Here is a 23,742-nt window from a genome sequence, read left to right as displayed (position 1 = left end):
AAGGCATGCCAGTGGAACATTTAAAGCCGATCCACATTCAAGAGGGTGACGCTTATTATATGTCAACTAAGGTGCAAAAAACACGAATCTAGGCCAAAGAATGTAAAATGTTTTCTGGGGCATTTTTGATTCAGTATTTAAAACACCAAACAGGAAAGCAGATGATTTATTTAATGACATTTAGTTTATTAGGAAAGTAAAAATGTCAAATCCCAATTGCATCTGAATGGATTCACATTAAATTGCCTTTGATTTGCTGTACACTCCGTCTTTACCAATTCATGTCTTGTTTTTTTGCGACTGTGTTTCTGGATAAACACAGAATTTTCTTATGAGGGACAAATCCACGGCAAATCCCTAGCCAGTTGACGGAGACGTGAACGCCGAATATGCAGATGAAGGTACACCCAATCCCCCACGCAACCTATCTAAATATCGATTCATGTTATTAGCAACATGTACGTGAAAGGAAACCGTCTGATCTGAGTAATTAGCAAAATGCATACAGTATGGCCGCGAGGCACATTTAAATCACGCACTGCAGCAGTAACAATTCATTATGTGGGTGGTTCAGACAGACACCTCACCATGCCTCACTCTCACCACCATCATACTCTAACCCATTAATGTGAGAGCCTTATGGTAGAAACAGTGGTTGGGGTGGAGGTGGGGGGGGGGTTACGCTTCCAAGCTCACACATTTGCATATGCATCGCTGCAGACTCTAACATAGCTGTACGCAATCACCTGCCAGGTCTCCTCTGTCAACACCTACTGTGTCATCACAATGCAAATGTGTCACATGCATGCAAACAGCCACCACGTGAGCGTCGTCAATGCGGCCGTTAATTTTACGGGATCAAACGCATATGTTGTTTGTATAGATTTCCGCAGTGTGGCTTATGGGGAGCAAAAAAAAAAAAAAAAAAAAAGTAATTAATTTCACAAATTGAGCGAAGCATTAGGTCGCTGCATTGTCTCCTGGCATGGTTTCTGTTTGCCCTCCGTGCTCCTCATTTCCCGCCTACACCCCAAATTACAGCCTGACCCCTGCTGTTGTGGCATTGTGGGAAACCCTGTGCTATTGTACGCCCACCATATTTTTTTTTTCTTTTTCCTGCGAGCCTGCCTGCAGGGTTACTTAGCAATTCTCTCTCCCACCCCTTCCAGACACCGCCACAACATATATATGCACTGAGCACACACACACGCATTATGCAGTCTAATGTAAACTAACATCCAGTGCTACTTGACCTTGCTGTCAATATCTGTCCTCATTAAACACCATTCAGCCAGCTACAAGTCCACTTTAAATGGCATCATTCAGCGCTTACCAAATTATGCCTGCGCAACCAGCCTCGGCGAATCTAATTCATTTATTTGGAAGATATACACGGGTCCCAGCACGGACACCTATAAAACACGCAGAGGTATTTAACCCCACCCGGCCATTCTTAACGTTACTGTCACTCATACCTCTTGGGTTGCAAGTTCTGACAGCAATTTGGCAATGTCAGGCAGTCAATACAGATGCCACAGGCAGCAAAGGCCATTTTTTTATTCCCCATATCAAGCAGGTATTGATTTTTCACTCATTACGAAAGAACATAAAAAGAGAAGGGGATGTTTGAGCACCATGCCAACTGCCACTGGGCCGTACCAGCCGCAGCTGAATACACAGCCACTCAAAATATAATACAACACAATATATGTTAAATTCTGCTTTTCCTTCTGTCCATTCTCCATATGTGCTACATGTGCTAATAATGTGCGGCCTTAAAAAAAAAAAAAAGCAAAACATATTAACATTCAGAAATGAGCTGTGGAATAAGCTGGCGCCCAAATGACAGTCATGGAGACCACCCTCAAGGGTTTTTTTTTTGTTTTTTTTTCAGAACTGCAACACTGTTATCTATTTTCAGGAAGTCTTGTGTGGCTTATGATCCATTCCTAGGAAACAGACCAGCGAATAAAAAATATAATAACAATAATGATAAAAAGAATTCTGTTAAAGCATTGAACCCAATGTACTTTAAAGAATATCATGAAACCCATTTTCAAAGCAATCAAACTTTTATCCGAAAGTCAAGAGACAAAATTATTTAAAAGCACACCTCCGGCTGGCAATTTGATTTAAATGTGTGGCTTTTAAGTTAGAACCAGCCTCCGGTGCTCCAAAAAAAGAAGAAAAAAACAACAACTATCTCTCAGGTCTTCTTATTCCCAAACCTTACGCTAAACAATTAGCAATTCCATTATCATCACATATGGTGCTCCATTTTCAAGTCAGCGTGGTTCAGGTGCAGGAGCCGCGCACTGGGGACGCGCTAATGTCGACAGGTGCTTTTGTGGCTTCGGCGTGACATTTATCGCACCGATACGAGCGGCACATTCCACGCTCCAAGATCATTTCCGAAGGCTCTGTTATGTATTTTCAGACCCACACTCTCACGCACATGCCGCAGCCGGTGTGAATGAGGCATGCTATGTTGCACAACTAGGCTAGCGATAGGCTAGTCACGTGATCTGCGACAAATCTGTATTCAGTGATGGAAGCGTTTCTTATACATCATAACTTTATACACAAGTAGAAAAAGTATCGATATTGGTATCGAGATATTAGCCTTGGTATTACTTGGTATTAGATCAAAAGGAAAAATAGTGGTATCACCATTCACTATTTATACTATGGACAATCATGATGTCACCCTTTGGATTCTGGACCACGAAAATGAAGCCTGGAGTGGGCGTAGCCCGCGGGCACCATGTTGGATGAATTTTACTCCGCCCACACTTGGATACTCCAAATATGGACATGATGGTTGTGTTGGGGCGGAACTAAAGCAGCCTGGACATTGAAACCCGCCCACCCAACTCTCTGCTACCTGTTAGCTCAGGCTACTGTTGATCACTCAGAGCGGGAACGTCCTTAATTACGCAGAATTTTAAACCTTAACAAAAAATAGACAAATGAGTTAGAAACAAATTCACCCCCGTACAGTTGTCATGAATAGTGAAATGAACTATTGAGACCAAAACCATTTTTTGTACCAGAATGTAAGCATGTTGAATATTGCTGTAAAGTTGGGCTTTTTAACATCTATCTAATCCGGCACTGACATTACAAACTAATTCCTTTCTGTACCCAGAGTTTCATGCTGACTTCTAAATGTAAACAAATGTAACTAAAACATTCAGCATGATAAATATCACCTGCAGCTTCCCTTTTCACCTCAGATTCTGAATTGGTTAGTTGTTTTGTATTTGTGTATCCACGTTTTCTGCATGTCCTTCAACGATTTATGGACACTGTCGCACATAGAGTCAAACGTGTGATATGCTAACGGCGCAAGAATATACATAATCCCATTCAAAATGGCCATAAAAAAAACTAAAAGACAGAAACTGTAGATGTTCCTATGCATTATGCATAGTGCTTACCAGAAGAATGAAGGACAGCAGCTCTGCAAAACCCGCTAACTGAACTGACGAGACTGACAAGGTTTGTTATTGTTCTTTACACTTGAGTTGATCTTGACACCTGCCTTACACTCAGTACTATTATTTGACCGGAGTGGGATCAAGTGCCTTGCTTAACTATATCTCACTCATCTGAATTGGTAGGGAATGAACTAGCAGTTGAGACTGATACACACAGCAGCGCTTGAAGGGTTCCCAATTTTCTTGGCCCACTTCTGTAACTTCAAGTCTTCCACTTATGCGACACTTCAAAGTATGTTTAAGGTCCGCCGTCTTGTCATTGGAGATTTGACCTCCCGTTTTTACATTATTATTCTGTTTACTTGAATGGAGAAGCGAAGTGAAAAACAACGGAATTGCAATCGCCTCCCTTACTTCACCTTTAATAGAGCACCCGAGAGGCCGTTGGAAGTTATTTTCTTTATCTAATGTCGCCTTTTAATGCATATATAATTTACCCTGCCCTGAAGTGCTGTATCTGCCCGTACATAACTCCACGCCGAATGAATGATTGACATCCGCCCACTTCCGAAGCCCACTCGTTTCCAATGCTTCCAGAGGCATCTCGCAGTCGCAACAAAACAGTACACGCCTCAGTGGGCTCCGCAAAGAACTTTCAGCCCCTTTGAAATATGAGCTCAAATAAATCATTTGTTTAATTAATTAAGCAAATTAGGCAAATCCAGGGACGCCTTGGCGGATGGAGTCGGTGCCCTGGCACTAGAAGATTAATTAAGTGGATCGGGTACGGGAACAGGGAGACTGACGTGGGAGTTTAATGCTCTTGTTTGGTTAGATACAGCTCACCTTGGTGCAAGAGCAAAAGAGGGTGTTTGCAAAGGTGCGCGCTGGCTCGTATTCAACGGGGTCCGCAACAGAGCGCGGGACTGCGAGCGAGGCGAGATGGATGTTTTTATGCGTCTCCCGCGCTCTGTCTTTCTTCACAGCTTTTGCAGAGTTTCCATTCGCCAGACGCGGCCTGCTGCACACGCACTCCGAACAGACATGCGAGACGCCCGCCTCGCCAACTCGTCCAAAACTCGTCATTACGCGCCGGCTCCCCCTCCTGCAGGATGATATCTGCTACCGGCCTCGACGCGCGCACACAGAAAACAAGCGTCAGACTTCACGCCAGCGTCTCTCGGAGCGCTTTCTCCAGCCCTCATCCGTGACAGCGTCTTGGATTCCGCAGGGCCGGCGTTAAGTGGAAGGGATATAAAAATCCCTTCTGGAACATTTTTTACATGCGCAGAAACACATGATTAATGCGCTGCTCATGCGTGGCCTGAACGTCCGGGGCGCTGACGTCTTATTGTTACTCGTCGTTACCAAAACAATGACGAGGACGCGTTTCACTTATTTCCCGCCCCAGTGACACCATCTGCGATAGAACTTTTTATTAATCCTCCCAGACTTTGTAGCTACGCTCGCGCGCCGAAAGATTACACGGAAGCACATGCAAACAAAACGAAAAATAAGCCCACCCACACACGCAGTCGCATCCCTGTCGCTCTTTAAGCTCAATTCTATCACTGTTCCATTTGTTTCTTTATCCCGCTGCCATGACGCTCCTCCAGAAATATTCCTCATTCTGTGCAAACTGTAAAGAGTCTGACAGCTCGGCGTGCTCCGACCTACAAACGCAGACAAGAAAGGGCAGGGGTGTCGTTCGGCTTCACTCGCAGCCTCTTAGCTTAAATGGTATGCACGTCTGTTTTTTTGTTTTTTTTTGCCCCGGCGTACGCGCCGCGATTATTAAAAGCGAAGCCTGGCATGCGCGCGTCGATGGAAATAGCGCCGGCTTCTGTTCGACACTAGTCATCCGTGCGAGCGCATGCCCGTGCCTGACTGTACACAGACAAAAGGGACCGCGGATGCCAAAGTAGGCCAGCGTCCCCCAGGGTGCACGTTTCCGAACGCTCTCAGGGTGAAACGCGCACAATGACTTTGTGGCGAATATTCCCACCGTAGCTTCCTCGAGCCTGCGAAACAGTTCACTGGCAACATCTGGCCGCGTCTGCTCACGGCAGAGGTGTTAAATGGCTTCTTTTGATAGAGATGCCAAATTATTTACACGGTGTCAACCAATTAATCCGGTCTGAAAACGCTGGGATGCGGTGACAGCGCGGACAAGGGAAAACGCGGCGACTCCATCGGTTGGATGTCACCTGCTCCTATGGGACGGATGAGTGATTATCGAGGAGGCGGGATGACTGATTGGAAAATGTGTTTTTGCATGTTTCGGTTCATTTGTAGCAAATCCTGCATGCGCTGCAGCTGACCGTTTCTCAGACGGTTCAAGCTGCTTTTGCATTTGATTATTGCTTTTTTTTTTACCCAGCCTACTTATTTCTACCACACAGACGTGCAATGGCAGCCTAAAAAGGCATCCAAAATGTTAAGCTTTGGAAAAGGAGCACACCACTACACAGTATATGGAGAATATTTGATATCACTCCAAGTCATTTTAATAAACCAGCTGAGATCACTCCGATGCCTTCACTGAACTTCCATCCACACAGAAACTGGGTGGGGGCGGTTATCTTAGCCTTCTGGTTAGAAGAATGCATCCATTTATATTCCTTTTTTTTTATCATCTAACATGGAGCTTATTCAGACAGAGGCACATTTTCCACATGGGCAGCCTCGGAGGTTGTTACATGTTGCGTGATTGACGCATCGGTTTTAGACATCACTTTACGGTCAATGCTAATCAAATGAAAGGTCGGGAGGGTAAAAGACATTGACCACGCTCGTAGGCTATTCATTCTAATACGGCCGCGTGCGCACGGATGCGCTCGCAGGTGTCGGCGCATCCGTCACCGCTTACATGTGCTTCGAAATCCCCGAGGTTTGAAACAAACGCTGAGATGTGCACAGGGCTGTGTTTGTGATGGATAACGAACAGCGTCGAAATCAGACAAATTGGTTATAATTTGATGCTGCAAATATAATATAATGTTTGTGGAGGTTATTCTTGGGCATTTGCTTGTTTCAACATTTCATCTTTAAGGTTGAACTAGATTAGGATGAATCTGTTTTTGGATGTGTTTGAGTAACTTTTTGTTGAAATGTGAGTTGGGTGCAGCGGTCTTCAGAGTGGCCACCCGACGTATTGAGGCAACAAATCTACAAAAGAGACATATGTAAAGCTGTTGGCAGAACAAAAAAAGGTAGTTTTTTCAATCTTTCTGCTATGAATTTTTAATCTGCGGAGGTTCTATATTTGTAAAACCTTAACAGCGTCGACAAATGACGGAACTTTCGTAACGTCTTCACAATGCAAAGCCTTAAGGCAGAAAGGGAACACTTACATCCAACACAGTGCTAGCTGACATTATTGACACTGCTTTTACGCAGCAGTGAGGACCCATTGTGGTTCTACGTTCATGTTGTAACCTGAAAATGGAAGCTAAAAACCGAAAATGGAAGCTAGTTAACACTGGTGCCTTTCCTCACGGGACATTCGATAGCCATGCTCATTCAAGGTAATGTTTTTGTTATTTCTTAGCAAAAAAAAAAAATGATTCCAGTTCACCTTTAAAAATACAGGCCCATTTATCTTAGTGCCTCTTTGGGCTGACTACAAAAACAGCTACCTCATCATGCATTAACCTCGAGAGATTTCCCTAAACAGAGATGTATGACACGCAGCCGTCCTCTGACCTCCTTCTATTGAGCGTTAAAGAAAAACTAACGAGGCTGCAGGAGTGCGCCTTCATTAACGCTCGGCGGCCGAGCCCGTCTGCTGCACTCCGTCCGCAAATATCACGGCGCAAAAACAATTCAATTAGCTCCATTAATGGTTTTAGCCATATCAAATTAACATTTTTATGGGCCATTGCCCCGCTCCAAACGCTCCTTACGTCGAAGCCCCACTCTACACCCACACCAGCAAACCACCAGACCACCACCATTGACTTCTTTTAATCTGAATTTTAATGACTTAATTTACTTCACCACCGACGAAACAATCCCCAGAACGCCAAAGGGAACGCAGCAAAACAGCCACGGTTTTCGGGGAAAAAAAAGAAAAAAGAAAATTAATCTTAAGATCTTAATGTGTGAAATGTAAAAAGATCCCTGTAATTTTCACAATTCTAAACATACGACACAAAGCCAGGGCGGTGTTAATGATTCTTTGAAAGTAATTTCGCTTCATTTGCTATTGCCAAGAGAGCAAAGAGCCAGGAGAGAAGAGGGGCACGTCTAAAATTAGACGCTAAATCAGAGAAAGAAACAGACAGAGAAAGCATAAGAAGAAAAGTGTAGCAAGAAAAAAAGTTTCAGCGAGTTTATGGAGTGCAAAAAAAAAAAAGAGAAAAGAAAAAAAACCTGCTAATTAGCGAGGAGAGTGAGATAGACAGTGAAAATGAGACATACAAAAAGTCAGGGGCTTTTATCGCAAGTTGGCTGACAGAATCTGGCACTTAAATAGCGAAGGGATGAAATTCTGATGCGGCTTCAAAACCACGCCAGTCAGAAAATACGAGGATATGTTGTTGGGTTTCCTTTTTTTTTTTTTTTTTTTTTTCTCCCCCCCCCCTCCACATCTGTACGTCCGCAGAGAAGAACGCCGGTTCTAATGAGCCGCACTCACCCAGTGCGGCTGGTGCGAAGAGGCTGGCGAGGACTAGCAGGCGTGCGGTCCACATGGCCTCCTCCTCTTACCGCCCGCTGCCGAAGGTCCCAGGTGAGTTCAGTGCTCAGTCCTTTGCTGGCGAACGCCCCGAAACGTCCTTTCACGGCGCCGCTCCCTCCACTGCGCCGCTCTTCCCGCAAGACCAGAAGCCCCCGCTGCTCCGATTCCAGATGGCTTCTGAAAATCTGTCAACAAAAAATAAGACATATAAAACATACGTTAGCTGAACAGATAGACTTGTATCTGGAGCCGGGTGAGTTCTTGAAAACTTCTGGCTGATGATTCGCTCTTTTCCGGGAACAATAGGAGTGTTGTGTCTTCCTGTAAAGCGACGCAGCAGATGGAGGCACCGTGGCTTTATCATCATCCTCGCGCGCGGCCCTTATGGCATCGCCGGCTTTCGACTTGTCATCGAGTGACACCGCGCAAGTTGCTCAATCTCCAGTCAGCCACACTCATACCGGGTGTGATCAAGCAAACGCTAAGGCGGCGCCAACCACAAAATGTATTTCGGGACGCTCTGTTGTTGTTTGCTCACCGAAGTGTTAACTCCCACCACCACCTTACCACAAAAATCGCTCCCACAGAGACAAGGAGCGAGCGCTGCTTTGAGCTTCGGAGGGCAACGGTGCGTGTGTTAATGTGCGTGGAATATATGCACACCAACTCCTTTGTGTTTTCTTGCATTGCCTGATGGTATTTGACATAAGAAACGCGGTGGTGATTTTCCTTTCCTGCGGGCACGAGCCATAAGTTCACAGTTTGAGTTTTTGTTTTGCACCTGTGAATGTTTTTGCACGGCCTAAAAATGCGACTACCGCGCTCTCGGGCTTCTCTCCCAAACAAATTAGAAACGGTTTACCGGATCCGGATCGAACGTGACTCACGCGGCGCTGACCGAGGTGAAATCAGCACTCGGTATGTTTCGATATTAGAAGAGAAAGCGCCGCTGAGAGTGGATCAACAATCTAGATTCTGATGAGATTCATGAGATGATCCGCGTAAAATCCATATCATGATATTAAGGTTAAGTCAGCTTTAATGATTAGGCCGTCCTTACTCTTCTATTATCCGTTATCAGCCATGATCTGCCGCAGAAATATAATCTCTGCAAAATGACACGAAGAGAAAAATCTGCCAGCGAAAAAGGTCGAAACACTGCGTCGACGACACAGCACTCGGGAAGTGGAGTGAAACTTATCAGATGTTCCGTATACAGTCTTTATTCTAGTCTATTTTCTGCAGTATGTCACTGCCATTTTTTTTTTTTTTTTTAAAGCAGTGACATTTCTCCATATCAAAATCAAGCTCTTAATCCCAATTCAAAAATCCAGCATTAATCAGATTTTTAATGGGTTTATCATGAGCCCCTGCATCAAAAACAAAAAAACTGTTGGGCCAATATTAAAAGGCTGAAAGTCAGCGCGCTCATCAGCGAGGTATTGGCAGGCGTCCGCGAGCAAACAGAGCTCAAACCGATATTGGCTGTTTCGCTGCCTTGATCCGTCGCAGATCTGAACGAGCGTTTTTTTTTTTTTTTAAACAGGGACCGGGGGAAAGAGGTGCATTCGATCAAAGCCACGTCCTTATGAGGAGACGTCACTTTTAATAAACGCTCTGACAAGCCGCGGGAGAGCTTGATTAAATTCGGCGTCAAATAAGATGCCGCGCCTCCCTTGACGGATAAACAAAAGAAATGTGTTATTCCAGGAATAATCGCGCTTAAATGTGCCATCAAGAGTTCACGGCGCGGGGCCTTTTTCTCAAAACGGCAAGCAACTAAATCAGTCAATGCAACAAACTGCTACTAAAATAAATAAAATAAATAAAAATAAAGTTGAGTTGGTAAAGAGGTAGAGGCTGTTCGAGACAATGACATTTTGCGCGCGCACGACTCGGCGTCGGAGCCAGTGCCAGAGCGTTTGAGGCGTATCTCGCAGCACGACCGATAATAGCGGCAACTACTTGCACAGGTGTTACTTAAGAAATTATCACATAAAATGAAAAAAAAAAAAAAAAAACTATCACAGTTGTTAATTTGCTCTCTGGGAAAATAAAAAAAAAATAAAATAAAATAAAAAAAAAAATCGTGTGGGCTTAGGTGCAGGAGCTGCTATCTACCGCCAAAAGAACACATCATAAAATACATATTTATGAGAAAGCCTTGGACCCGTTTCAACGAAAAGAAAGGGGGGGAAAAAAGGAAAAAAGGAGCGGTGGTCCGGCGCTGCCAACTCGTCTTGTATTCCAGAAGGAGCCTTATGATACATTATGGTGCTGACGTTTCAAGGGTACTTGTTCTGAGGGGGATTTAGGATGACTCCCTTAGATAAGCTGGCCAACATTTAGCAGGCCTAGCAACAACTGCGGCGTCTGTTCTCGGCCGCATCAAGGAGACTTGCACCGCCTCGCCGTTTCTGCGGAACAACTATCTTTTTTTTTTCTTTTTTTTTTTTTCCTAATCAGAGATATTTTTTTTTGTTGTTCTTATTTTCATGCCAACGGAGCCCAGATGAAACCTGACAACTTTAATTAACAGACTTTTTTTTTTTGTTATTTTTATCTGGTAAAAGCACTGGTTTGGTGCGAGGGGGAGGATCTGTTGATTTGCAATCATGTGGAGGAAAAAAGACAAAAAAAACAAAAAATAAAAGAGGAAATGAGCGCCTAGGGAAAACGGAGAGGTGATTTAAATGAGATCCCAGTGTGTTGTTGTTGTCACTGTTGAAAATACACGGGGATGTTACATTCGGCACGAGTTTTAGTACGTTCAAATGCGCGCACATTCATTGATCTCGTTGCAAATTGCAAAAAAACACCTTCCCGGCTTCAGGTGCCGAACGTGCGCTCCTGTAATGCGCGAGATCTCAGTGTTAAAAGCCACAAAAGAAGATGTTTGGGCTTCGCTGATTTACTACTAAACACCTCCTGCAAATCTTGACATTGATAATGCTCCCGTACTCCCTCCAACTGGGTGAGACTCGAACGTGTTAGGTTGTAATTAGACATGCAGTGTGGCTGCTTTGTCAGTGACACAACACCTGATATAAAAAATAAATAAATAAAAAGAGTATCTCAGGAAGAAGAATGAACTCGACTCTACGTGACCCTCTAAAAGAGAGAGGATCCTAATATACCGAAGCCCTGGCATTTGCTGCAGCACCTGTCACCACCATAGTGTAATTTCTCACATGGAACATTGTTGGAGGCCATTTCACATACTTTATTTAAGCCTGGTCAGCCTTCTCGCTATAAATTGTCTCTAGCGTCCTCTTTTTTTTTGTTTTTTTTTCTTCCTATTATCCCTGAGTGCATGAGAAATTTGCCAGAAGTCAAATGCAGTAATCCGGTTGTTCTAAGCGCTCCTTACAGGTGCTTTACATACACGCTTTGAGTACACAGTAGTAACCAGTAGTTTACATATGAGACTCAGAAGCATTGGACGCAGAACACATTCTTAAAATAGTGCTGAATAGAAAGAGCTCATACAAAATCCTGTTGTTGGATTATTCTTTAGCTCTGACTGTATGCATGCACGCATGCATGGAGACTAAATACGTAGGGATTTCCTGTTCACTATTGGGAGATCGGTATCAGGGGGCCAATCCAGGGATTTTTAACATGATCTGATGGGGCGACAGCTAAGCCCGACCTATTGTGGTTATTTGTTTTAGCTTTGCCATGAACCCAAACCAGGTTCCTGGGGGGTCAAAACTTTTTCTTTTTCTTTGCTTTTAATCGGGACATGTCTAATTGAAGAGCACATCGACATGAATATAAATGTGTGCGCTTGTTCTTGAAAAGTGCAATTTAGAAATAAAACAACAAACATGCAAGGTGTAAATGCTGCCATACCTACCTACTGCCATAACCACCCAAAATTTTTTGAGAACTTTTTTTTGTCTTGTCCAATTTTCTATTGTGTTGAATACATGTTCATTCAAACGGGAACAAATCTCCCTCTTGGGACAAATAAAGTCTAAAAGTCAAAGTGTAAAGGTGTGCGATTTGCAACATGTCCTACAGCAAACAACATTAAAGGTTATTTGATGAATCTTATTTCCATGTGTTTAAGGTAAGTCTCTTGTGCTGTCATTGTTTCCTGCCTCTGAACCCTTGTGTCTTTAGAAAACAGCTTTAGAAGCCAAAGGTACCAGTGCTCGTACTGATCTCGTTCGCTGTTGGGTTCGCATGTATCAAACAGGTTGAGATGGAGTCTTTCCCAGCAATCGTTACCACAAGGTTTACTCTGACGGGATAAAGCCCGCGCTTAAAAGTGATCCGCTCGTCCGCTTTGTAGCTTTGTCACTAGAGAATGTTCCAGACCTAGGGTTAGGTAAGTTACCCTCCTGGGTATATCCCACACCAAATGTCTTCATTGCTAGTGTAGGGATGGAGCAAGCTCATCTTTCCATGACCGTTCCCTATTTGAAAAGAAACCACCCAGAGCTGAAAGCCTGCTATTAAACATGGCGAATTTCGGAAATTCTATGTTTGCGTCAACTGCTCCCATTGGCCACCACGTCACCTCAATGGTGGTCCATTAGCTTAACTTGGTGCTCGCCCACTTCATAAAAAGATTAACACTGCTTATAACACGGCTTATAAATAAATAAATATACTATTTGACCAATCATGTTCCGAAAAGCAAATCGAATCTCTTTAGATGACTCCTAGCTTTAATTTGTAGTTTCATTTCAAACCACGTAGGGTTTCTTCACAAGCAGCGCCCATTCGTACCACAAACGCTGAAATAGCTGCACATCACCACTCGCGGGCATTTCTCCATCTGTCACTTCCTGACCTGAGGAAACCATAGATGATTTTCATTAATCCGGGGGCGTTCTATACAATGCCACCGCAACAAAGCGAAACTTGATGCTCGGTGTTATCTGATTGGGGGGGGGGTACTAAGTATGATGTTACTAGTCACGCCTGCTTGAAGCCCTCCCACGTAAAGGCTGCGTAATGAAGTGGTATCGTGTTGCCGGGTTAAGCAGCGCGTCTCAGATTTTCAACTGTTTCATGTCCAGATGCTTATCGCACCAGCGGGGAGGGCTTGGTAATTTTCACGAGACAGACAGTGTGTTCATGCAAATGAAGTGTCTCGTATGAAATGAATATTAATCAAGCACACTGTCTGCATACAGCATGATTGATGAGCACTCACTCGGAAATCTTAAGAGATGAGCCGAGCTGATTAAAACCGAGACGATCGTCTCCTTCTAGAGTTAAAGATGATATTTTTTTTTCCGCCCAGTTGGGCTTTCAAACCCTCGCCGACGGTTTAAAATTGAGCGGTCAACGTTATAATGCTAAACACATCTGAAATGTCATAATCGTGCCTCTCTAATGCGAGCCGAAAGGTGTGGAAAAAAAAAACCCAAAGGTAAATGGAGAGTGCACTTTTAAGGCTCTGTGTGCATCCCTGGAGCTTGACAACGAGAGCAGCAAGGCATTCACTCATACAATTGGTTTTCCACAAGGGACCCAAACACAGCGAGCCAGTGACAGGCAGATAATGGCGCTAAGTTTAGCCTGCACAGCCTCTGAATGGTCCTATATGATAGGCTTGTTGAGTGTGACTGATGGCCCGGGTTAAATAATGGGATCGTACCTCCGCCCGGCTCGCACACAATGGCGGCGTAACCCCTCCTGACACACTGAACACTTCCCAACTAGAAGACAATAGGCACACAATCCATTAGAGGAAATTACTTGAGCACGCAATAAAGAAAAAGAAACAAAAAAAAAAACAAGGCGCAAAACAAACAAAACCAAATAACCATCACAAATATTAAACAGCACGCGGGCACACAACAGGGATGGGTTGCAGTACCACAAGGGAGACAAATAAAGGCAAACAGGCCTGAACACACATAGAGTCGGGGCGAATAAATGCAGATGGATGCATCTTTTAAAGGCATGGCAAATCTGCCTTGAGACAGTTCTCCATTATAATGCAAAGCTCAGACACTATCCATTTTCCATGTCTTCCTTCTTTTCAAGCCTCCATCCCTCTCTCTTCCTCCCTCTCTCCCTCTCAGCGTATCTTGCCTAATGCAGCACAAATGGGTCTCAGACAAAGGCAGATAGAGAGGGAGGAAGAGGCGGACGAGGCAGAACAGGAAAGAGAGAGGGATGGACAACGGAGAAGAGGGGTGGAATGGAAAAGGCACGGGAGGACGGACGGAGCGGCAGGGAGAGATAGGGAGGTGGATCATTCATCGGGGGGAAATGGAAAAGACTGACGATGTGGATTCAAGGATGAGTAACAAAAAAAACAACAACTAAAGGACAAACATGGAGATGTGAAAGAAAAATCATATTAGCCAACATCTGAAGGTAATTAATTGGGTTGTGATTAGATCCAACATACACTCTGGACTTCAGCTGGCGTTGCTATAGTAGCTCAGGTGGGCAGGTTACCATGCCAACCTTACCTTACCTGCCGGCCATTAATCAACTACCGGGAGCAATTGGCATGGCGCCGACAAACACTGCAAGTCATTACTGTTTGTGGCCAAAACTGATATTCGATGTAGGCTAAAACTACAGGGGTTGCTCATAGTGAAAAATAACAATGTTTTACAATGAAACAAACTGGTTATATAGATTTAAAACAGCATGACCTCAAAGTTAAAGCCCACGCGGCCACGGGGAACACATCGATTTGTTTCTAGACAGCGGCATCAATATATCGCCATTGTATTATGCTGACAACAGCATCGATAGCATCGGCAGAACCATGACCTCATGCTGCTAACGGCGCCTCCTTATCATTTATAGCAACGGTAACAGCGTGGCTCTGAAGGCGGCGATGTCGGACGGCTGGTCCACCATCCACCATTTATCTCCGGTGCTTTATAATCATATGATGGGCTGGATTGAGATGAACTGTTCTCACATACTTTGAGATAAGTCCTATAAACAACAGTTGACAGGACGCTTTGCCGATTACTATCTAGTCACCCAGTTGCCTTATCCCATTATACAACTTAACACCAACTGGTAGATTTAATGAAATCATTTTACACTGTTCCCATCAATTAACCCTTCCTCTAGTACTTTTTTCTTTGGCGCCACCATATTATCTTTCTTTATATTCATTTAATTCTCATTAGGCATTCCACTGATTGCCAACATGGCCCTTGGCATCTGCTTTTGTTCACATTACATGCTAATGAGCAAATGTTAGCATGTCAACAAATTTGGTAAACATGGAATCAGTATGTTAGTATTGCAGCGCTGGCGCACTCTGCACTTCCTGCTCTCCATTTTCAACAATGGCGACTGGAACCTTTGCCGAAACTTCGCCGAAGACAAACGTTTGCATCTCCGAACCACCTCAGTTAACCTTTCCTCCATGTGTAACATCTACGCTGATGCAAAACAATCAATTGGAAAATTGTAGAAACAGAAAAGCAGCCGGAAATACTCAAGCAGAAACACATTGCTAACGAGTGGACCAATCGTGGCTCTTGCAGTCTGCGTCGTCGTGGTGTGTAGTTACATTTCTAGGGAGGCAAACACCAGCTACGGTGCTAAGGTCTGTATAAGTTCTGGCAGTTATCATTGAGCTAAAAGCAGCATTGTACCCAATAAACGAGAAGACTATTTTGTCTACTTATTTACTTGGATCTGTAATTAGATTACAATCAGCTCAAACTGAACAAAAAGGCTTCATATGAACAAGTTAATCAGAATTAATGGGCCCAAACAGACGAGCCATTCAAATGGTTGAAGAAGGGTATCTTTTCATAAACCAATAATTTTTTAACACAAACACTGAATGAAACTGAACACCAAGATGCTATGAAAACCAAAAAATTAACGAGAACACGTGCCAATTGTTATCCTTCTCTTTCGCGTACGAACAAATATGCTGCATCGTGTAAACACCAGACTGTATTAACGCACCTCCCATGCGAACAGTCGACCTAAAACCGATTTGGAACGATTTCAACCAGAACGAAATGAAAAAAAAATAAATAAATAGAAAATATGCACGTGTGACCACAGCCAATAAGACTGTGGGGATCTGTGGAAATGACTGTTCATTTAATACGAGCCACTTGACTGTTTTCAGAATGAACAACAGATGGTGTAGGGACAGTTGTGAACCGCACAATGCGCCGACAGTACGAGCCATAAAGCGCACAAAGGCGCACGAGACAAGCCACACCCTTCCATTGGCCAAATAAAGACGAACTGGGTCATTTTTCTAATTACCTGTGTCGCTTTTCCAGCGTGATCCGGACTCATTTGAAAACCGAGTGGCATCTGCTCGGAAAAAACTCAATTTATTTTCTTTTTTTATTTGTATTTGACTTTTTCTTTTTTCTTTTTTTGTTTCCTCTCCGTTTTGCATTCTCGCTAACTGCATCTGCATAATTTTCCAATAGACACTTCATTCCCTGCCAGATTTGAGAAGAGGGGTGGGGTGGCGGATCACATACACACAGAGACACCCACAGCCACACACACACACAAACAACAACAGCAATTTCAGCTCAGCCTCCGAATCAGGGGTACAGCAAATTCCAATGTCAATAACACTGATCCCAATGGCGCATGCATTTCAATATCATTATCTGATGGCGAGCCAAGTGCAGCGGAATATAATGAAATCTTAAAAACATGAATCGCTTAGCATTCCTGGCTGGGAAAATGCACTGCACATTTTCACCAGCTCCATTATGCATCATGCTGCATGCACTCAATACAGACTTGATTACAATGTTAATTCTGCCTTCCATCTGGTCCTTGTGTGTCTGTGTTAGCGCTGTTGACCGCAAATTGCAATGGTGTGTCTAGGTGGTGTAATGGCTGTAGCCCGAGTGTTAGCGATGGCAAGAATATGTTGTAAATGGTCTGGAAATGAGTGGTATGACTGTGTCACAAGGAACCACAGTGGTCACGACCACAGGGAATTTAAATGGCTTCCACCTGGACTCCACTCACAGCTCAATTAGAGGCAGAGCGAGAGAGGAGGGAGAGGAGTGTGGTGGTGGTGGTGGTGGTGGTGGTGGGGAGGGGGGGGTGGCAGAAACAGAGGGATCCGGGGGATTTGAACAGAAGGCATGTTTATATACACGCCGTGTCCATCAATAGCCACTAAATGGGGAATTCATACATATAAATGAAAGCCTGCTAAGAAGCAGTGTGCATTAGCAAAAAGTATTGACTGAGGAAAAACAGGAAGAGGGCGACCCGCGACTGTGGCAGTGCGCATCCTTCAACTCCGTGTCATTCTTTGCCCAACAGGAAGTTGACTCACCTAGCGGGGATAATACTTGTGCAAACAGCCTGAAAGCTCTTCAAACCTGAAGTGAGGCGAAGTTTTGTTGGGCAGCGGCCACAAATCACAAATACGGGATAGTATTTAATAAGGACGCATAAAGCAAAGAGGGGAGAGTTTATTGTTCAGCTGGTGTTTTGGATTATTTCTAAAGCGTGGCCAATATTAGCAACGCAAACTAGTGATCGTGCCACGACCATTAAGGTTGAAGCAACAAAATCCCTTAATGTGTTGTCATTGTGTCCTTTTTTTTTATTATTATTGGTTTTGACTTTAGGATTAACAAGTTAAATGCAATGCAATTGACAACACTGACACTTCCTGTTTAGTCTCAAAACTACTTTCCACTGCTTTGATAGAGTAACTCTTTAAAAAAAAAAAAAAAAAAGGCAACAATTTCACTTAAGAACAAACAGAAAAAAGTGAGAAAACGTTCATTGCGCCAGCGCGGACACTTGAAGGCCCTTTTATTGAGGCTTAACGGCTGACATTTCAGTCGAAAAAAAACAAACTAATCTTTTGCTGGAACCTGCTCTGCTCCGTTATTGTGTGAAATATCCCGGCCCCGGCGATGTTCCTGAATGTGCAAATATCAATATGAAAGCGCGAACAAATAATCGATGCAGCAATATATTGCGCTGTGGTGTGTGTGTGTGTGTCTCTCGCAAGATGCTATTGATTCAGCGGCATCAATGCCGAGGTTCATTCTTTTGTGATCCCTCCTTGGTCGAGAAACTGAAAACCCTAGAAAATAAACTGCATCGATGCGATATGTAAATCTGGAAAATATGTGAGCAGTTTTAGGGTTTTAGAGCCAACACATGTTTGAAAATTCAATTTTTAGTTAATAATATTAAGACGGCATCTGCCACTCTGCAAATCCTGACTGAGGGTTCATCAGCTTATTTTTGTGCCGCCCTGACCTGGATGCGGGTGAAGCGGCTTAAGTGGAAAACCTCACTGAAAATAGTCTCTAAATGTAGCACATCTCTGCGAAATGCTAAAAGACAACATTAAACACGCGAAGAATGTGGGGGGGAAAGCAAAGCAAACACTCCAGGCCACTCCAGACTTGTCCTTTGCGGTCGACGATGGCCCACACCCTCGTTGGATCGGACTTTCTTATCCGTCCCTTGTTTAAAGGTAAATAATCATGCAAACACGGTTGACGGGAGAGTCAAGGGTCACTGCAGTGAATTGCTTTGTAGGCTCCTTTTGTCTCGTCTGGCAGCTTTTTAGAGAACGCCGGGGCTGAAATGTGAGAGAGAGATTCTCCGGCCGAGACCCCGGCGACCCCGGACTTTGGAGCGATCGATCAGAGAGCAAGAATAAACTTGCAAATGCCTGACAGAGAGCTCGGCGGACTGACTTTTCAACTCCAAATTGAAAAGTTCACAAGCAGGCGAAGGGTGTGGGTATTGCTAAGGGGTGTTCAAAGGAATAACAGCAAAAAAAAGACATGTATTTGAAACTGTTTCTTGCTTTCATTGTTGTGCGACTGTCAATCTGCTCGGGCTGCTTCGAAGAAAGACCCACAGGAAACAGGTGTCGGTCCAGTCTTGATCAGAACCGTTTCCACCTCATTACGGTCCAGATCGCCTGGTGAAGCCGTCCTAGTTGCCAACGCCTCCTCTTTCTCTTGTCTTCCCCGCGTTCAACTCGTCAGAAAATCGTTGAGATAATCATCTATGATTTTGTTTTGCCAAGCCATATGGAAGAGCCACTTGCCGAGGAGGAGCATGGAGGAGGTGTTGGAGAGCCGGCGGGCTGCAGGGGCTTCACTCAGACTAGTGGAGAATGGAGTTTGATGAAAGTCTGATTGGTTTGGGCAAACATCCTCATGGGGTATGTCTCCAGACAAAGAGAGCAATACTCTCCTCTCTTGTCGAGGCAAATGCGCTCAGGTCTGACAAATCACAGCTGGTCTCGAGGTGCCTGGCCTTTGCACCGGGGTTGTATCAACCTCAATCTAAACGTCGACTGAATATCAAGGAGCGCTTTCCCCCGCTACTCGGGGACACGCTGCTCAATAGTTACTCATTTATGTATGATGTATAACTCTACGCCGCCGAACGTCACAGGCTATTTGAAGCCGTATTGCACAAACTCTCTCTCCGCAACTAATGGAGTACTTGTGTAATAGACTCAGCAGCGTGGACTCACATGCTGGGCTATTTACAAAAAAAAAAAGTCATTTAGGATGTACTGGTTTAATTTCACTAGATGCTGACTAATTCTAATTAAGTCATTAAAGACTTCGCGTGAAGCACAAATCTGCTAACACGGGATTTAATGAAGTGAATTAGGGGCCCGCGAAGAGAGAATCACACTGACACCGCGTCGACGCTATCGATGGTCGGTGGCGAGGCCGAACGAGCTACGATAGTTAGATGCTTTACGCTTGGAATCAGAAGAGTACCTGCCGTACGCTGGGGGAGGAGAGGACACTCCGTGACCCCGTGCGTGTCTGTGTGCGTGAGCGCCTTTGTGTTTTTATGCACTCACAGACACACTTCGGGAAGAAGAAAAACAAAAAAAAACACACACTCACACAATCCAGTGACCTTGCCCTGTGTCTCTTGGCTGAGCCGTAGAATGTGTTTGGGTTGGACTCAGCAGGCAACTTTGCGAAATCTAAAAGCGGAGGTCTCCCGGGGTGAGGCAGCCGCATAACGGTCGGGGGTAGTTAGCGAATGTCAAAGTACAGGAACAGACTGTAAACCCTGGCTTTTACAGTGCTGTGATTGGGACTTACACACATGCGCGCGCACACATGCACAAGTTGGACTGACGCAAGCCGCTACAGCGCGTTGCAGGAAAAGCCTTTCGGTCCGAGGCTGTGGAAAGGCACAATGTGGAATGAAATAAAGGGTTTGTCTGGTTGGACCTGGAAGGCCTGACAATTCCTGTGTTATTGGAGTGGAAAGCAGACTGACTCGGGAGAAAATGTAATATTGTGCGTTCGTTGGCAGCTTGGATACACTATGGAAGACGTAGCAAGTGTACACAAACACAGCCTCATTCTATAACAAATACCCTCACGCAGTCGCTTCCTCAAATTCCCTCATCCCCCAACCTTTCGCCGCACTCCTTCCGTACTTTCTTTGTCTCCCATAAAATACATTTGAATTGACAAAGCGTAGAGTTATCAGGACTCGTGACCCAAGTCCGGGTCCTAATTGTACTCTGGTGTAATGCCGCTCGTCCTCATGGGCCGCGGCCACGAACACTTTCGGGCCGCCTCAGAGCAGACGGCAAACGAGGAAGTCGGTAATTGCTTTTGACTTTCCAGGGTACGGCGACGACAAATGTGCAAAAAAAAAAAAATATTGCAAACCCACTCCAGACGCAGCCTTATTAATGAGGCCGCGTCCTGTCCTGTTTGTGCCTGTGGTTGATGGCATTGGCCTTCCCCTAATCAATGTCCATGTCTGAACATGTCGATGCTGGGAGGTCTTCGGGAGAAGCCTATATATTTAATTTGGTCACAGGGACTGAACCATAAGGTTTAAAAGATATGTCATCCATCCTACGAAAGAAATTCTTTTTCAACCGACTTATAATCTTTATATTGTATTTGTAGATACGTTGGTTTAATATGAAGCTTTTTTTAGCCACCATACTGGTTTTAATCTACTTTACATACTTTACCTATGACTAAATGCCATCTCCTACATACATTCATGTCTCCCAGAAGATAAATCTTGCGTTGTTTATCTCCACTGTCACTGTGAGGTTCACATGTCTTTACTGAAATGTCTTGACCGAGACTTGGATGGACTGCCACTTTGAAAGTGTTTTGAAACATTCAAGGCTCCCAGACTTCCCAGTCTTAACCACTTAAGCCATCCTCTAGTGCTTAATGCATTTTATGTTAATAATATGGCTGTTAAAAATAGTAATACTACTTTTAAGTTGTGAGGTGTTTCCCCTTATCACATTCCCGAGACACTAATCCCCTATCAACCTAAATGCTGCCTTAGGTAGAAGTAACTTCTACTAATTATTTTTCCACTTTTCTAGCATCCTAACATGTAATACCCATGCAATGTGAGCATGTTTAGCTCAAAAGTCACTATATCCAAGTCTTGTCCCGTCCTAAGGGATAACTCTCTAAATTAGAAAACCTTGGATTGTGCACAGGCTCATGGTGTCACTGTCAAATCACTTTGACAACTATACCAATTTTGCAGTGGTTCTTTTTTGCATTACTTATGAACCTCTTTGATCCACAACACTCTCAGACAGTAGAATATTTTCTCAGTTTCTGGGGAGTCCTGTCAGCCACCTCCAATGGGGTGCCCGAAGCTTAGCCAAGGGAGACTTTCTAGCCCTCCAGTGCCTTCGCTTTTCATTATCCTCACTTCAGTTTTGTATCCATCCGACACTGGAATGTTATCCACCCTGCACAACAGGACATTGGGAGTGTGGGGGGGGCACCTTTAAAGCAAACTCTGAAACTCTATCCTAACCACTAGGCCTTCACTATCCACCCCCACCCTGATTCCCCAGTGAAGCAGGCCAAGTCAAAAGAGATTCATTTTTGCTTATACACCACGCAGGGGAGTCTATTTCAATGTCAGAGTCTTTCTTAGACATGGAGCAAAGAGGGGTCTGTGGGGCTCTCCACAAGTCTGGCATGCAATCCCTGGACCAGTTGGTTTCAACATGGGGGGGGGTAGGGGGTGAGTCTGCCCTGTAACACATCCAATACACACAGCTGATGCCTCAGACTGGCAAGTCTAATAACATCATCTGTGTGAGACATTACTGGTGGATCTCATATTTATTACCCAATATGTCCCCGGGGAGGGGTGGAAATATTACGACTGCGGCCAACACCACAATGCTCGTGTCAAGAATTTCAGAATGGATATGGTTAGGCAACTCCTGGCAAGGCTGAGAATACGAAGTGAAAAATGAAAACTGCCGCTCAGTTACCATAAATCTTGTAGTCTCTGATCAACAGATGACTCCCCAGCACAGGGGCAGCCTTCCCTCTAAAAATCTGTTCCAATCTTATGTTTGAGAGACTTCATGAAATCGAGATTGGCAAGGGAGTAACGCGACGCAGCCAATGGGGAGGCTGGAAGTGGTTAAACGGACTATATATGACAGGGCTGGTTATAGAAAAGTAGCTCATTGACATTAATAGTCATTTAAGTATAAGCATAGAACAAAACACTCAAAAACACTAAAAACAGCTCAGTTTGCCTCATCGTTGCATTGGATACTCCTACAACATGATCCACACCAGCACTGTAGTTTATTTTGAGTCAAGTAAGCACTGGCTACAACACCAGGTGTGTATTAATCTAAAAATAGACCCCAGCGAATGGCCCCGTTAACTCCCAATTTGACTAACATTAGGTAAAAGCTACGGTGTCCAAGCTGTTTCAGGAAAGTAATTTTAGTCTTTCACAAGAATTTATCGGATTCTATTGAGCGTCAGACAGCAGTATTTCTTAAAATCATCGTGAGATTGATATGATCTGGCGAAACAAACAGTAAATAGGAAACCCAGTTGGAAGTTACCGATGTAACTCAGATTCTATGAAGTCACTATGTCTGGGAAACGGAATAGAAAAGCATAAAAAAAAGACAAAAAAATTGCCTGCTTTGGTTGAAAAGTATTCACAGGTATGGGAAAAAATGTGACGAATGTGTTTTTGTTTTTTTGTTTCTTTAAATCATTACAATAAATAGATAGTGATTTCCTTCCTCTATGCTTGACTTCCCTGAACAGCTTTTCACATGTGCATGTAAACAGCGGGGGTCTCTGAGATGAGTTTCCCTGCTGGTTCCGCTCCGATGGCGCCTTCAACCCCAACGTATCCGGATGCCATCTCTCAGAAGCTTGAAATTTTAAACAGCCCAATCTATGAGGAACATGGTTTTCATTCTTCTGACACATCACAGTGACTGAGCCTCTGAAGAGATTAATGATGGCAACATGTACTGCTGTGCTCCTGTTCCCTGTTGTCTAAACTTTGTGAAGGGAGAAGCCCATGAGCGTGAATTGCAATCATTTCTGCTCCAATCGCTGCAGCTTTATCTGCATATAAGCTGCATCTCGTCTGACCTCGCATGCTGCCCAAAGCCAAATCAGGCATTGGCCCAAACGCGTTCCCAGTTTGTGTATATTCCCGCTGTGGACGAGCACTGTGACTCAACTGTTGTAAAGGTTTCTCTGAATCATCATATTAGAAAACTAGGTTGACAAAGGCTAATGCAATTTTACGATAAGAACGACAGAACAAAGTGGATACAGAGAACGATGTGGGGTTGATAATTGAACTGCTTTCAAATAAAAACAACAC

At 44.2% G+C, this 23,742-nt stretch overlaps 1 protein-coding gene across 13 annotated transcripts in view; it reads right to left on the bottom strand.

The window, feature by feature from the left end:
• LOC125005875 (adhesion G protein-coupled receptor L3-like) overlaps positions 1-23,742 on the bottom strand; it is a 220,666-nt gene that overhangs the window by 152,221 nt on the left and 44,703 nt on the right. For all 13 annotated transcript variants that reach the window (XM_047581567.1, XM_047581575.1, XM_047581599.1 and 10 more), the window contains exon 3: positions 8,080-8,306. In XM_047581567.1, the coding sequence (XP_047437523.1) occupies positions 8,080-8,134 (55 nt within the window). In that variant the 5' untranslated portion in view covers positions 8,135-8,306. The remainder of the gene's footprint in view (positions 1-8,079; positions 8,307-23,742) is intronic.

This window comes from Mugil cephalus, chromosome 1, assembly GCF_022458985.1.
Source record: "Mugil cephalus isolate CIBA_MC_2020 chromosome 1, CIBA_Mcephalus_1.1, whole genome shotgun sequence".
In the NCBI taxonomy this organism is placed as follows: domain Eukaryota; kingdom Metazoa; phylum Chordata; class Actinopteri; order Mugiliformes; family Mugilidae; genus Mugil; species Mugil cephalus.
Note: the sequence above shows the minus strand (reverse complement) of the source record. Positions and strands in the feature narration are given on the sequence as shown.